Consider the following 15,360-nt stretch of genomic DNA (forward strand, 5'->3'; position numbering starts at 1 on the left):
TGAGAATCAGTATTCCAGCTCACGCCCAAGGCATACTGAAGCAGGGTGAATTAATACGGGGACAGAAAACGCGGTCCCATGTCACCCCGGGCGTAATGCGGTCTCAAGCATATCAGGGCGCCCCAGCTGTGACCGGGCATTCTTATCATATCTGAGCCGTGGAACACTTTCCACACACCTCCGACTGGAAAAGAAACTCCATCACCATCTCGTTTCCGGTGTTACTTTTTCTTTCCTCAGACACTAACCAGGGGAGTGAAAATAAATCAGAGTGCTCTTTAAGGTCACAAGAGAAATCACAGATATTTCTGATTGAACATAGCTTCTTACTTCCATTTTTTCCCTGCATGTGGATGAATTGTTCTCTTTGTGATTGAACTATCCCAGGAAGGAGGAAAATGTCCTCCCTTGTGGAGAAGCATTATTCTTGTTGAGCCCTCAGTCATCGATGGGATCTTTCTTATTGGAAATTTGAAAATAACATAACTCTAAAGTTGAATCCTTTCAACTCCTCTCTCTAGCGAGTGAAGGATTAGAGTGAGCATTCATAACGAGGACAAATAGGGATCTGGGCTCATCACTTCCTCATTGAACAAAAGGTCACAGATCAATATCTTTGCACATGTTAAAAAATGAAAGGTTTCCCATCTGCGGATGAGAGGATTATCTGTTGATAATGAACAATCGATAGCCACCTGCGCCACCTGTAAAGGTAACCGGTAAGCGACCTACTGTTTGTACCTCATTTCACTTCTAATTAACATATTGACTGCAGGTAGCAGAAATGAAACAGATGCCCCTGATAACCGTAGTGCATCGGCTGAAACACAAAGCAGAGCATTCATCAGCAGCACCTGAGCGGTACGATAGGTTTTTAATGGAAAACCTTTTATGTTAGATTGCTGATACACAATTTAAAACGAATGCCTGAATTGGGATGATTTGTACCACATTTTGCTGAGCAAAAATCTATACGCGCCTTAGTAGAACTTTGCACTAATGTGTATACAAGACGTTTCACATTTAATAGAATACAATGTACTGTACCGTAGCACCATATTCAGCGTCAACACTTATCCATTATTTTCATATATGTGTGAAATTAAATCGAGCTCTATCATTTAAAGACCATTTCAAAAGTCATCAGCGTTTACATGGATGCATCACAAATACGGGTATGTTTCTAAATGTTCTTCTGTTCAAAGGTTCTCCCGTAACATTCAAATACTGTCTTCCCATGAAGTGAAACAGTCTCATTCCATTTGATGTGCTCCCTCATTGCATCTTTTCTTTTTCTACAGGTATGCATGGTCCCTGTAAGCCACGGCAACAGGTCCTTTAAGACCGTGTCACATGACTAATTATAGCATTGGTTCAAGCTGCAGGTGAATTGGCAACCTAATGGCTTCTCTTATTAAGTGTGGAGCTGTGGCGGCACATGGCAGGAGGGTCTGCTTTGTGTGGGATGTCTTTCAAACAGAAGCAAAAACGTCTTTTGGGTCAAAGCAGAGTAGAAATATGCCGTTTCTACTGGAAGAAGAAAGCAAATACAAATGGTCCTAGTGTGACAGCAGAGCTGCGCAGGGGAAAAACTCAGTGTCACATTTACAAACTAAACCAAAAAATCGTATAACTACTCTACTTCCATAAGGAATTCATATTACAAGCTACCCTCACACAAACAGCAGCAGTTAACATCCTATTGCAGCAGAGGGATCCTTTCCATCTTAAGAATCTTGTATCCCAGCGCCCCCTTTCGGTGAGTCCAGGCGGACCCTCGGCTTGAAGCCTCCGGTGTGGAAATAAAGCAAGTTTACAGGACTCACTCTGTTGAGTGTTGATCGAGAGGCGAAGAATCAATCAAGAGAGCCTCACCGGAAATCTACAGCAAAATGTGTGCGAAATGTTGTGAAATTCCAGCAACAGTCCATCAAAGAAAAAAAAGAGTTGTTTGTATTGTTCCTTTCCTTCTTGCATCACTACACAGGTCCTATTCTTCTGGGCGAGCTGCATCGCAGCCAAAGCCCCTGGGCCCCCTACATGGCAGCCTTGGCCCTGGGTTTTGGAGGAAAAAGATGGGATATGCATCCTGACTGGTTTTACATTCCTCATCCATTAGATATTCAGGCCCTGCTTCTTTTCTAGGCATTAGGATTAAAATATCTCTCACCAACGAGAGAAGCCAAGAAACCCCCCCCCCCCAAAAAAAAAGGAATCTAAAAATTTGAGATGCCTGCCTCCAGGGGCTGTCTGTGCTCTTCTGAAGACTAGAAGAGTGCTCGGCCCAACTTATTTCCATACAGCACATCGCTTCAAGTGAGCTTATTTACATCTGTTGGGTAAGGAGGACAGTTTTGTACACTCCTGCTGAAATGCATTCGGGGAAGCTGCGGACTAAAGATGTATGAATATTTAATGTGCCTATGCAGATATATCACGAAAAACAGCCAAAGAAATTGCATATATGCACCAAATGAAATCTGAATGACAAACTGGTGTCAGAGAGGCAGGTCAGCTGAACCCTTTGCACAATACGACTCATTGAAATTCCTTTCATTGACTGTGGCACCAAGGTGAGACGGACAGAGAGAGTTTAATGGTTTCCAATAAGAGGTACGGAAAAGCTTTGCATCGTTCACTGAGATATAGTTACAAGCAATTATGCAGTTTCACTTCCGGGGGTGTGGGGGGAGGGAGTCAACAAAAATCACACGAGATGAGCGTTTAGTCATTTTATTTACAAATGTTACCGTTTGCCTCAATGCCATTTAGTGCGATATATTGTTCACATGGAAACTTGTGTGTACAATTCCTCCATCCATCAGTGAAAACACCAGACAAGTGCTATTCAAGCAGACACCTTTAGATATGCTGAAAGGCTCCTAATAATCTTAATTGCTAATCCCACCAATGAAAAGGCACATAGACGCGATGAGAATACATTGGTCGACAGACCTGTTATTACCACAAGACTCGGCGGAAAAGAAGAAGCAAGAGCAAAATATCTCTCCAGATTTTGAAAAATCCGTCTCGGTGGACGTCATTACAAAGATCTGCCTCAATAATCTTATCAACAATTTCACCATTTGACTAATTTCTGTGGCTAAAACATTTAAAAACCTGCGGATGCATGCAGAACCCAAACATTTTGTACAACGTTAATACTTATTTAGATATAAACACGTTGAAGCCGATAACTTCTTTGCAAGCTAACCCTCTCGATCACACACGGAAAATAAAAAACTAAACGGAAGATCATTTTCATCAGCAAGATTCCTGCAGCCACAAAATGAACAATGAAGAAGGTGTGAGCGCGCTGACGCTCAGGGGTTGTTGTCACACGTCGTCTCTTCGTCTATCTGCTGGAGCACAGTCACGTCACATAGTGGTTGGCTGGCCAGCTGGGGGGGGGAGCGGGAAACAAAGCGCAGTGTTAGCGGGCAGAAATCCCCCCCCCCTCCTCCCCCCCTCCCCTCCACGGCATCACGTCGGGCCGCTCGCTCACCTTTGAATCGCACGTAGCAGGTGTTACAGTAGAGCTGCTTATTCCGTATTCGGACCTCGGCGCCGGCTGCCGACCCGCCGAGGTCACACTTGCAGTCGATGCACTGAGGGAGAGTGTATGAAAGGGAAGAGTTAGGGAGCTGCTCAAAAGCTGTTAGAGGACAGCGTCCATGTCCCAAAGCTGTATGAAAAGGAGAGACTGATGGAGGAAGAAGGACGAACGAGAGTCAAAGATCGGCAGGACTGGTCGCTTGTTCAGGTGCAGGAGGCCAAGCTCGAGTGAAGACCGGAGTTCCAGGGAAGGATCGACAATTAAATGAAGAGAGAAATAACGGACAAAGCGAGTGAGGGGTCGATTAGTCCGTCAGAAAAATACTACTTTGCTCAAGCTGTGAAAGAGATCAGGACCTGGGCATCCGCCAGGGTAGACGTAGAAGATGAGAGGAGTTCGGAGGAGTCAGGGACGAGGTGTGTTGGCGGCGTGCTCCGGGGGGGGGTAGGGGGGCCGACACGGGGCCCAGCGCTCACCTTAAAGCAGCCCAAATGATAACAGAGCCCGAGGGACTCGATGATCATGGCCGCTCCCTTTCCCAGCGGGGTGTCACAGAACGTACAGATTTTCCTGCCACTCACTGACCTGGATCACAGAACGCACAGCTGTGATTTTTAGACCCGCGCATGCATGCACAAGGTGTGTATGAACACACACACACACACACACACCACCTGGTTCACAACTTTTAAACTGTTTGCAAAAGGCCAATATTGGCCTCTGTTGTTAAATATTCCTTTTGGATGAAGGCCGATCACGTCCCCTGTCAAAATGGAGCAGGAGAACCTCCTTGACCATAGTACCAAACATTCTGTAAAATATTAATAAAGTTTATTGCATTCCTCATGAATGTAATTGCTTGGCACAAATTGGCATAATATTGACTAAATATATAACTGCCACTGTGTTGCTAGAAACACGTGAACAAAGATGCAGAGAAACAAAATGAGCATTGTACAGGGGATCTGGGAAATAGCTAAAAATACAAGAAAATGGGCGTCAGAGTTGAACCGGTCAGCTGTGGAGAGAGAGGGTGACCATCAACACACTCAAAAGCAGCACAAGTGAAATCCGTTGAAAGTCAGTTGCCCTTTGCCCCCACCACGGCCGATCAACACCAGCTGGAGCATGACATTCAACCCAGTGCACCAGTGAGAGGTTAGTCGTTGGGGGGCGTTAGGCGAAAGCAGCACTGTGATCTTTACCTGCTCTGCTGCTGGGGGGGGCCTCCCCCCGACGTGGGCTCTGGGGAGATGGTGGGCGACAGAGAGGACGGGGAAGGGGACACTGACTGCCGGGACCAAGGGGCGGAGGGGGTTCCCGCCCCGGACCGCAGGGAGCCCGTGGAGTAGGAGGATGGCAGGGTGGAGGAGCCAGGCCGCTGGGCCCCCGAAACCCCCCCGCCGTAGAAGGAAATGCTGCCGGAGAGCGCCGAGTTGGGCCGAGCGTGGCTGCTGGGCGTCCACGACGAGCGCCACGGGTTGTAGGAGGCGTCCAAGTTGTCGAGCGACTCACCTCTGCAAAGGCCACACCGACGCCGCGCCCACGTTAGCCCATTTAAAAAGTCTGGCTCCTAACTCAACGCGTGGGTTTTGCATTAGATTTGCTCCGATTCCAAATTTCTCAAAGTAAAGTCAGAGTAGCCAGACTTATAAATGTTTGAGTATTTAAGACGGCAACACAGGATATTAGTAAGGATTAAAAGCCAGCCACCATCATCACGCAACGGAGAGGCGACGCTCTGAGACGTACCTGCGCATGGGCGCCGCGTTGGAGTCGCTGGCGGCGGCGGAGCGCTGGCGGATCCAGCTTTTGTCCATCAGCAGCGGGGTCTTCTTCTTCATCTCGTTCAGGATCTGCTGGCGCTCCAGCTCCGCCTGCGAGGCCGACTGCTGACCCCTCCTCTCGCCCAGCCCGCCGCCCGCCGCTGCACACGGAGCGGTGAGGAGAGTTAGAATTTTAAAAAAAAATGACAACGCTTCCTGGAGGTCAAACATAGATCAAGAGGATGGGCCAGAAAGAATGAGGCCGTGATGAATCTGGTTGGATTACACCATTGTTAATCAAGACTGATCGCTTTGCAATTCAGTAGTTCTCAGTCGTGGACTGACTGATGCACCATTTGATTGGTCAGCTGTTAATCAAAGAGCTGTAGATTCCGTGGTTCATTGTGATCATGCCACAGTGAGAGCGGATCGAGGGGCCGAGCCCACCTCTCTCTGGCTCTCTGTATCTCATGGCGTTGAGGATGCTCCTCCTCTCCATCTCCAGCTCGGACGCCGCCCGCTGACTCCGGGCCTCTTTGTTGCTGGCGCTCCTCGCCTGCTCCTCCAGCAGCTGGTGAACCATCCCCCCCGGCCTCACATACACAGCTACAGCAGGCCACGGACCACGCAAATGTGCAACAGAACACCCGGTATCAAGTGAAACAATGCAAATGATGAGTGCTGCTGGTCTCACATTGCATTCGCATTCCATCACTTGCTGTCATTCAAATTAAACTAGAATGATAGGGAATGCCTTAATTTAAAAGAAAACTGACCTTTTCTCTCAGGGTTTTCCTCTTCATCAAGCTGAGGGGATGATTTAGATCTCGTCCTGTCAAATAAAATAGAATAACTGTTATTCAGGAAAGAAAAAAAAGAGCCATATTTACAGCCAAAGATTTTATAACCTTTTTTGTTACCATAACAAAAATCCAGGTTCTACTATTTTAATATGTCAGACATAGTGGGAAAAAAGGTGGTCGTATGAGGAAAGTGCGGATCGCAGACCAATCAGAGGCAACTCACTGGCCCGAGGCCTTCCACTTCCATAAAGAGAATGATTCAGTGGGAATGCACCGAGTGCCTGGACTCACACATGCATTATAATGTGGGTCAGAACAGAAAAAAAGTGGATTACTGCTTGAATTATACGTGACGTCAAAGGATGTACCTGGTGTACATGTTTTCAGGTAAAACTGTTCTTGTTTGTCAGAACCCAGTGTAGGTGTTTAATATGCGTGTGTGCATACAGCACTCAGATAAAGGTCAACTTGCAGCTGAACAGACGTGTGAATAAACCATAAAGCGTGTTGTGTTAACAGTGTGGTTATCCGCATGAAGGAGGGATGATGAAGGTGTGTGTGGGGAGGAGGAGGAGGAGGAGGAGCAGTGGCTCTACTGACCACTGCTGCTGCTGCTGCTCCTCTACCGCGGCTCTTTCACGCTCCCTGCGCTGCTGCTCCAAAGCTTCATGCCGTTTCCTCTCCTCCTCCCTCCTCCTCTGCCACCTCAGCTCCTCCTCCTCCGCCTCCCTCCTCTTCCTCTCCTCTTCCTCCCTGTCCTTCCTCTCCCTCTCCTCCTGCAGCCGCCGCAGCTGGAGCTCCTCCTCGTCCCTCTTCCTCCTCTCCTCCGCCTGCCTTTGGCGCTCCTGCTCCTCCTTTTGCTTTCTCTCCTGCTCCTCCTTCCGTTTTCTCTCCTGCTCCTCCTTCCGCTTTCTCTCCTGCTCCTCCCACGCAGGAGTGGTGGGCTGGCCGACGGGAGAGAGGGGCGATGGAGTGCTGACGCCTCGCCCGCTCACCTCCAAGCGCTCCGGCTGCAAAAGAGAAGGGAGGTCGGGAAAAGAGGAAGCCCACCGTGGCACCAGTCTGACCTTTGTCAACCTCCAGGAGGAACTGAAGGCCGGCAGAGGAACTTGGGTCATTCCCAGAGGGTTTTGAAATTCCATCAATGGGGAGTTTTTGTTGCAAAACTATGACCCGCAGAGACTTTGATGAAACATAACCTCACATGATGCGTGTGTCGTGTGAAAATCCACATGACAAGACACGCTCGTTGCTTTCCCTTTAACAAGGTCAGAACGTCTCCTGAATACCTCGGGCCACACAAGTATTATACGAATAGAACCCTCTAGTCACCTGTAGTTGGTCCACACTCCGAGCAGCCTCCTCCTGATCCTTGAGCCACTCGCCCTGTAACTTCTCCTGGTCGCGTTTATATTTCTCCTGGGATGAAAAGAGGAGAGAGAGATTCTATGCATGCACATGCTCACGCTCACACACAGACATTGATAATGAAAACACATGTATTCTATTCAGGACCGTAGGAAGAAAAAGCTCATCTGATAATAGCATTCATTGTGTCTGTATTGTATCGAGATCATTCCAAATTCACCAACATGTTATCTAACCATCTTGAAAAGAAGCCTTCCCAGGCCGGGAAGTCTCCCCGGCACGTCATGAAACCAGGCCATGTATCCTACAGGGAACCACGGCGGAGGAGTAAAGCCTTCGCCGCTGCAGCGGTTCTGCTTGGACACCTTTGATCTCCATCCACAAATAGGCCGTCGAAAAAACACCTTGCGACAGGATTCTACTACATTTAAGGTGGATACTCGAAAGAGATGCCTTTCTGTCTCAAGCCCATTGGGGGCAGTTTGTTTTGATTGTGTGGACTTCCTGGTGTGTTACTTAAAGCTCTGAGCCCCGTCCCATTGTAAGATTACAGTATTTTAGACATATATGGATTGTGAGGCTGATATTTAGACAAACCTAGCTGAAGCTAATGCAGTCTAATAGTAAGGCAGTGAGTCCTGCCTTCATGCAGCTCATCTCTGTCGAAGCAGATTTAATGATTCAACTTCATTGTCCTTCTGGCAGCTGAAGGTTTTGAGCGCTGTTGAATTTTAATGTGTTTTACTATGAGGTGCTGACCCAATATCAGAATATTGGATGTAGTCGATACAAATTAGAATTTGAGCCTCATTCATTTATAAATGTGAAAAATAACCCAAGGGAATTTTTCCACAAAAAATAAATTAAAAACAAAATACACACTGCTAATTGCATTCCTTATCTACTTCCTTCCTTTCTGAGTACCATACACCTCTCTAGTAGACCAAACAAAATCTAAGATTGTAGGTGCTTGTACCTGATAAACTGGCAAATGAGTGCATATTTGCACATATTTATCGATGCAAGTAGGTCAAAGCTCAAGGCCCATTGCTATGACGTAGTCGTATGTCCCTGTTGCTTTTACTCCGCTGTGCCTTTATGTACCTGCAGAAGGCGCTCCTGTTCCTTCTGCCATTTCTCTTGTCTTTTGCGCTCCTCTTCTGGGTCGAAGGTCCAGCGGCCGGAGGATGATGTGATCGGAGGAACAGGGATCTGCAGACGGGGAACAGCAGCATTACATCGGCCATCACCCCGGATAACCTACTCCCTGACTTTGTGTTGTCGGGTCATTCAGCCAGTTTTCTTCAATATACACTCAACAAATGAAAGCTCCCTAAGATCATACTTAAGACATCTGGCCACTTAAGGAGCAGCAGCTGAAGTCCTTTGATATGAATGTAAGATTCTCAGAATGGTTGCATACATTGAAATAACCTTGCTTTTAAGACTTCCTGTTACAACAGCAAACACAACATGCACGGGTATGACTACTCACATCTGGCATTGCAGACTCTGATCCTCCTTGAAAAGGAAAGAAAAAGCATCCAGTCAGTACTTCTGGCATGCACGGGCAGAGCAACAGAGGAGAAGTAACCTTGAGGCAATGGACTGTAGCAACACAGAGTTGACAGGCTTATTAACTTTTTCAACTGCATTTTGAAGTCAAGTTCCAAGTTGCTCGTCGAAAAGGACAAACAGTACTTTGTGTTTTCATCAAGCGCCCAGAGCAACAACCGTTACATTGTCGGCGCCAGGCCTTATTGATTCTCTCAATTCACCACCAGGTTGACATTTTGATTGGATGTCAGGCCCCATAGGTTTCTGAATAGGAAAATCAATAAACTGATTGTGAGAAAAACAAGATCAAACAAACTGGTCGGAAAAACACACACTTGTGAGCAGCATGCGTTCTGAGGGATGCGCTACGTGCATGCAGGGAGTGTTTTTATCTGCAGCAAAGTGTAGTGGAACCGTGTGTTAAACTTGGAGCATTCAACGGAGCTCCACAAACACTGCAGGACTTCAAGTGTTTGTGCTTGGTACCCTGGGGAAGTGTCTGACATGCCGACCAGCCTCTGGAGCTGAAGGTACTGCTTTGATACATTCCTTTTCCTTTATACATGCCGTGGTCTTGCACAATCTAAGTGGCCTGAGCCTTTTGATCAGACAACAATTCTTTAATTTGAGCCCAAAAATAGCACCGGACTCGGTGGGTTCGAAAAGCAGGTCAGAGTCCCTGGTAGTACCAAGCAAAGGGGAGGAGGTCACTGCACACCCTGTTTACCACAGAGGTAGACCAGCGCACTGACGCGGGACCCCGAGACACCTGAAGGAGGGGAGGGGCCGCAGAATAAAAGGTTAAGGCAACCGAACAGAGCCACGGAGGAATCAGTGCGGACGGCTGATTGATGAGTAACCCATTATGGATTGACCAATCAGACATGAGGGCCAGACCGGGGAGAAACATGCAACACACCGTGGCAAGCTGAGACAAAAGCACAGAGAACCCAGCCACCAAATCACAGAGAAGTCACTATATTCATTATTTGTATATCATTATTTGTGTCATCATAACAATCCACACACCCCCAAATCAGTTTTTTTTTTTTTACCTTTTTCAAAAAACTCTGACCTCCGTTTTAAGTTTTTCAAAGATAAGGGTTCTGAGTCTACATGAGGGATGGAAAACAGGATACATTAAGGGCACAGTAGAGGAGACATACCACCTTATAGTATCAATACAAGAATTACAATTATTCCTTTTAGATAACAGTCCAGTTCTTACAAAGACATTTCCCCCAAAGCAAAGTCAATACTGGTGCATTTCTGTCTTCAGCACACAAGCAGTGATCAATTCCATAACCTTCTGATGTGTGCTGTGCTCTTTACCTTTGTTCCTCATGGTCACCGCCGGCTCACGCAAACCTCCATTTACTCCATTTGCAGCTATGTCCTGCGGGGGGGGGGGCAGCTCATTAAACCGGGGCACAGAAGTTAAACTTGATTTTAAAATCTGTGGGAGTCCACTCCGGGTCACTTACGAGGGCTGGGGGGGCGGGGGCCTCTGTGGGAGGCAGCTTTTCCACGGAGGCGCGTGAGGTGAAATCCAGGCTGGAGCTGGGGGGGTTGGCGTCGGGGGAACCTAGAAGCATCGGATGATCCATACTGGTCAGATTGATGGTCTTATGGCTTTTAAACGGCATGGGAGGTTGATCTCTGTCCCAGTCTGCATGCAGTCAATGCAATGGCAAAAACAAAAGGATGGCACAGGATGTGTATTTTGCACAAAAAGCCACGTATTCTATGCCTTTAATATTTGGTGTTATTGGTGTTCACGAAACCCAACATTCAACCCAGAATTGTTTATTTACACGAAGAACGTTATGAAGCAGGTACCAAGGTGGCTGTTATGGTGTTATTACAGAGAGCAGCAGGGTGTGACTGAGAAAACCTCCAATCACTCTTCACCATACTAGTGGAAATTATGTCTGTTAGTTCTTTGGGACACTGAGGTGGTTGGAACAAGTAAGCCTGTCACAGCAACTATGTGCACACAGCGCACTCAGGGGACCCGGAGAGGGGTTAGGGCCACACGAGGAAAACACACTGCGTGGATACACAGAGGAAGAAGTGCAGATGAGACAGAAAAGGCAGAAGAAGAAGAAACAACCAGAAGGAATTAAAAGGGAAAACGCAGAAAGTAGAAATGAAAACCACTAAGGCCAACGCAATGCAACAACTCTCCCTCGTCAGGTGATGAAACAATCAAACGTTGCAGGTTCTTCACCGCTTAGCTGTCATCATGTCATTCATGGATGGCTTCACAATAGTGAAACGGACCAATTTAAAGTGTCAAAGCGGTTTAGCAACGCAAGCGGCATGAGCAGCGCTGTCAGTCCAGGAGTGCAACCCTTAATGTGGTTAAATTCAATCTCCACACACACACACACACACACACACACACACGCACACGCGTGCGCCCGCACACAAGCACACACACGACTCACTGTTCCTGCCGTAATGGCGTATATCCATAATCAGACTGCCCTCCTGCAGGGCCTCCTCCATGCAGGACTTCCAGTCCCTGTAGCTCATTTGTGCCACCTGGTGCCCGTTCACCGTCAGCACCTCGTCCCCGACCTGAAGCTGGCACATTTCTGCCGGGCTTCCTGCACGAGACAAAGGAGCGTTGACGGGAAGGAGCACACGTTGTACCGATAAAAGGGACACGGTCACTCAGAGGAGCTATCGATGCGCTGTTTTAATCATTTCACTGAAATGGAACTTACAGGATATCATCAAGTTTTGAGACATAATAATTTGAATTACAGTTAACAGATAACAAACACTGCTAGAAGATACTCCCAAGCTACTCCCAAAATATACCTTAGATTGTTTTTCATTTCCACAACCGCCCAGTGAAGCAAGACAAAAAATAGGTTAGATATGTTTATATTTCTGTCTAACTCCTATTAATTAAGATCATGACATGGTTAATAAGAGTATTGCTCAATGACTGCACGGCTGCATCTGCAGAACCGTAGATGAGGTCATGGTACCTTATCCTGCGTCAGCATGCTTTTCTTTTTATTATTTTTAGTTCTTTATGTTCGGTGTTCTGGTGTTCTCAACCAATTCTATTTTAACATTCACACAAATGGTGTTTCATGTGCGTTGTCCCTACAACTACTGAGAAGACAATGAAAAAGCGATGCATAGCGACAAGTACGTCATAACTGGTAAGACGGAGCCAGACCGTTGATGCTTGATGCGGTGTTACACGTATTAAATGAGAAACGAGCGAAGGTGGAAAAAGTTGCATGGAAAAAGAGGCTCAGACGCAGCAGATCTGACCCAGATGGATGCTGCCCTACATACTGTAAGGTCTGGCAAGGCCGCTGCGATGACCTTGAAAACCTGCTGACGCCCATCCAGCAGCGCCTGGCTGCACATTATACAGGAAGGTGAACAACGCTTACAAACCCTGCTTGTTTGAGGGTGCATCTCTGCGGTTTACCTGGCTGGATGGACGAGACGCGAGCTCCTGTAGAGTCCCAGGCCGCCTGGAAGCCAAAGTCCCTGCTGCTGTTGGGCTTCTGGTTCAAGCTGATCCGCTTTTCACAGAAGTTCTCCTAGAAAGCCAAACACAGGAGCACAGGTGAGTGGAGACAAAAAATCTCACAGGGAGAGTTTGGAGATCGTGGTGTCGGGTGTGCTTAGGCAATAAAGCCTTGTATAATCATTCATGGCTGTTCATTAAATGCCACTTCCAATTCATTTACCACAAAGCTGCTGAAAATGTCGCTGCACAATCACAACAGTGTACCTGGCTGCTCTCCGTGGCCGGGGCTTCAGCCTGCACATGAGGAGGGACGGGGGAGACGCTCTGCGTAGGGAGGAGGCTCTCCGTTTTGTCCTCTTCCTCCTCCACCTCCTCCTCCTCCTCCTCCTCCTCTTCCTCGGTGCTGTGGGCCGAGCTGGACTGAGACTGGTGCTCCTCCTCCGAGGTCATGTACTGGTGATAGCGGCTCGGCGCCGATATCTTGTTGAAAGCTGCGTCGCCGTTGACACGCTTCTGTGGGTCATCCACCTGCTCGAGGGGGGATCACATCGTGTAAAAGGGACTTGAACAACACAGATGGATTCATAAAATACTGATTGTAAAAGAATTCATGGGGTTTAAGGTGGAAATGTGCTGTCAACCCTTTAAATGAGAGTGAAACGGTTTCCTAATCTTGAGAGCCATTATCTGATGAAACCGTGACAGTAGTGAATGTGATGCGGGCCTAAATTAGCAGCTCTGACGCTCGGGTTAGCGTTCTAAAAACACTCGCGTCATCCATTATTCACGCAGTAATCAGATCGCACGTATGAGTAACAAAACAAAAGACACTGTACCTGACCAACGAGAAAAAACATTTCTCATTGTCAGCCCCTTTTTGCTGAGTGACAGATGGGCAGAACGGTCGAGTACTCACTGTAAAGACACGTGGAATAGCGCTGAGGCGCGACGACTGGGTCCCGAAGGGGCGTGGCGTGACCACAGAGGTCAGGCGAGCGCTCTCTGCTCTCTGGTAGCTCCTGGGGAGGGAGGCGGAAACCCGAGACACCCCGGGAGGCTTGGGTTCCATTGAGCTGGGCTGTGCTTGTTGTTGGTACGGAGGACCAGAGGAGGGGGCCCCCGCCTCGGTCTGTGGGGCCGACAATGGGAGCCTCGGCTCGGGCAACTTTTTCAGGGAGCTTGAAGACGGCGCTGCCTCGACTGGGCCGACCGCCTCAACTGGACCGACCGCCCCGACCGGGCCGCTGCGTTCTGAGGCGCCGCGATGAGAATTTGCTGCCGCCGCCAGAGGCCGGGCCCTGCGGGAAAAGCCGGGGCTGCTGGGAGTGATGGGAGTGATGGGGGGGGTGGTGGTGATGGGAGTGATGGCGTCCAGAGCGTCGCCTCGCTGTGCGGTGGGGGGGGCAGCAGCGGCCCTGCCGGCAGCCGGGGAGGCGGCTCGAGGCCCGTCCTCTTTCAGAGGAGGCTCGGGGGGTTCAGAAGTAAAGTCGGGAGTGTCAATGGTGTAACTCCTGGGGGGGAGGGCCCGGGTACGAGGAGAGGCCACGGGCTTCTCAAATACGTCCTCGTCATCCAGGAAAGACAGAGATCCAATGCGACCGCCAACGCTGTTGTTTCCTTTATTTTCCCTGAAAACAGAAGAGCGGATGGGGGTGGATGAGGGGTGTGTGTGTGTGTGTGTGTGTGTGTGTGGGGGGGGTGGACAGTGATGGTAAAATTAAAGACGAGGGTGGAAAAGGATGCAATTCGGGCAGATGAAGAGGAGTGAGTGTCAGGGCGGAAAATCAAAGGGTTGAAAAGAAGGGTGGGGCAAATGAGGGGGTTGTTTGCTGCGATTCAATTACACTTTCACACTGAAGGCACATTTACAGAGTTTCTTCATTCACTCCAGCACAGACAATCCTCTCGAACCTGCGTCAGATGGCACTCAACCTCTCACGCATACCTTCTCTTCTATTACCTTAGCAAAGTATCTCCCTCTGAGGGTTTCAAAAAAAGGCGTGGAGAAGGAATTAATTCAGCGCGTGTTGCTTTTAGTGGTCAATCTTTATCATTACCCCTGCGCTGCTGATCAAAGCTTCTTACCTCTCGTCTTGCATCTCCTTTAAGGTCTTGGACCTTCTGCTGCCAGTCGTGCTCTCCTCTATCTTCTCCCTCTCCTCTTTCTTCTTCACTATATCAGAGTTGACACTCCTGCGCCGGTTCTTCCATTTGCTCAGGTCCTGTACAGAAAAAAAGAAGCCCATCGAACCTCATGCATCATTTTTAAGTTAAACTTAGATCTGGATCACAGCAGAGAGGTTGTGCTGCCTGACTGTACATCTGGAAAGTAGGGAAGTTGAGAAGTAAAAGACAAAAAAAGACCAAAAAAAACATGCAGAATGGGCTAGATATGTGCTGCTCTATTTGTGGGCTTTTGGCTCCTCCCAGCTCACCTCTCCTGTGTATTGGGGACTGTGTGACCTAAATGCTACTTTTAGACGCCATTATATTGCTAATGACACCAATCAGACTGCTGACTGACAGCAAGTCACACAAACATGGATTACGTATTATCACTCTAAAATTATCCTCCTTAAAACTGCGCTTTTAACATTAAAGGTTTTTAAGATTGGAGCATCCGCTATACTTTGTAAAAGGATTTTCCAGTAATAACCCCCACCTCAAAGTCAACTTGACACAAAGCAATGCAGTTGTTTTCATCCCAGCGTCTCTGTCCCACATCATCTGTCCATACATGAAGTGTATCGTTAGTATATACAGGACGTTGTGTATCCTGCCACAAACAGGGATTTGGAAATGAGG

General features: G+C 48.1%; 1 protein-coding gene across 10 annotated transcripts in view; it reads right to left on the minus strand.

Moving 5' to 3' along the window:
* Window positions 1-2,717: 2,717 nt before the first annotated feature.
* Window positions 2,718-15,360, minus strand: part of LOC119228447 (LIM domain only protein 7-like) — a 38,582-nt gene continuing 25,939 nt past the window's right edge. For 3 of the 10 annotated variants that reach the window (XM_037487998.2, XM_037487997.2, XM_037488008.2), the window contains 19 exons: window positions 14,641-14,777; window positions 13,472-14,183; window positions 12,820-13,083; window positions 12,511-12,625; window positions 11,501-11,662; window positions 10,535-10,719; window positions 10,383-10,446; window positions 10,106-10,162; window positions 8,989-9,014; window positions 8,598-8,705; window positions 7,458-7,544; window positions 6,726-7,135; window positions 6,099-6,154; window positions 5,770-5,928; window positions 5,309-5,483; window positions 4,762-5,073; window positions 4,033-4,141; window positions 3,506-3,608; window positions 2,718-3,401 (listed from right to left, as the gene is read on the minus strand). In XM_037487998.2, the coding sequence (XP_037343895.2) occupies window positions 3,379-3,401; window positions 3,506-3,608; window positions 4,033-4,141; window positions 4,762-5,073; window positions 5,309-5,483; window positions 5,770-5,928; window positions 6,099-6,154; window positions 6,726-7,135; window positions 7,458-7,544; window positions 8,598-8,705; window positions 8,989-9,014; window positions 10,106-10,162; window positions 10,383-10,446; window positions 10,535-10,719; window positions 11,501-11,662; window positions 12,511-12,625; window positions 12,820-13,083; window positions 13,472-14,183; window positions 14,641-14,777 (3,264 nt within the window). In that variant the 3' untranslated portion in view covers window positions 2,718-3,378. The remainder of the gene's footprint in view (window positions 3,402-3,505; window positions 3,609-4,032; window positions 4,142-4,761; window positions 5,074-5,308; window positions 5,484-5,769; window positions 5,929-6,098; window positions 6,155-6,725; window positions 7,136-7,457; window positions 7,545-8,597; window positions 8,706-8,988; window positions 9,015-10,105; window positions 10,163-10,382; window positions 10,447-10,534; window positions 10,720-11,500; window positions 11,663-12,510; window positions 12,626-12,819; window positions 13,084-13,471; window positions 14,184-14,640; window positions 14,778-15,360) is intronic. The other 7 variants (XM_037488000.2, XM_037488004.2, XM_037488002.2 and 4 more) reach the window with 7 other exon arrangements.

This window comes from Pungitius pungitius, chromosome 10 (genome assembly GCF_949316345.1).
Source record: "Pungitius pungitius chromosome 10, fPunPun2.1, whole genome shotgun sequence".
NCBI lineage: Eukaryota > Metazoa > Chordata > Actinopteri > Perciformes > Gasterosteidae > Pungitius > Pungitius pungitius.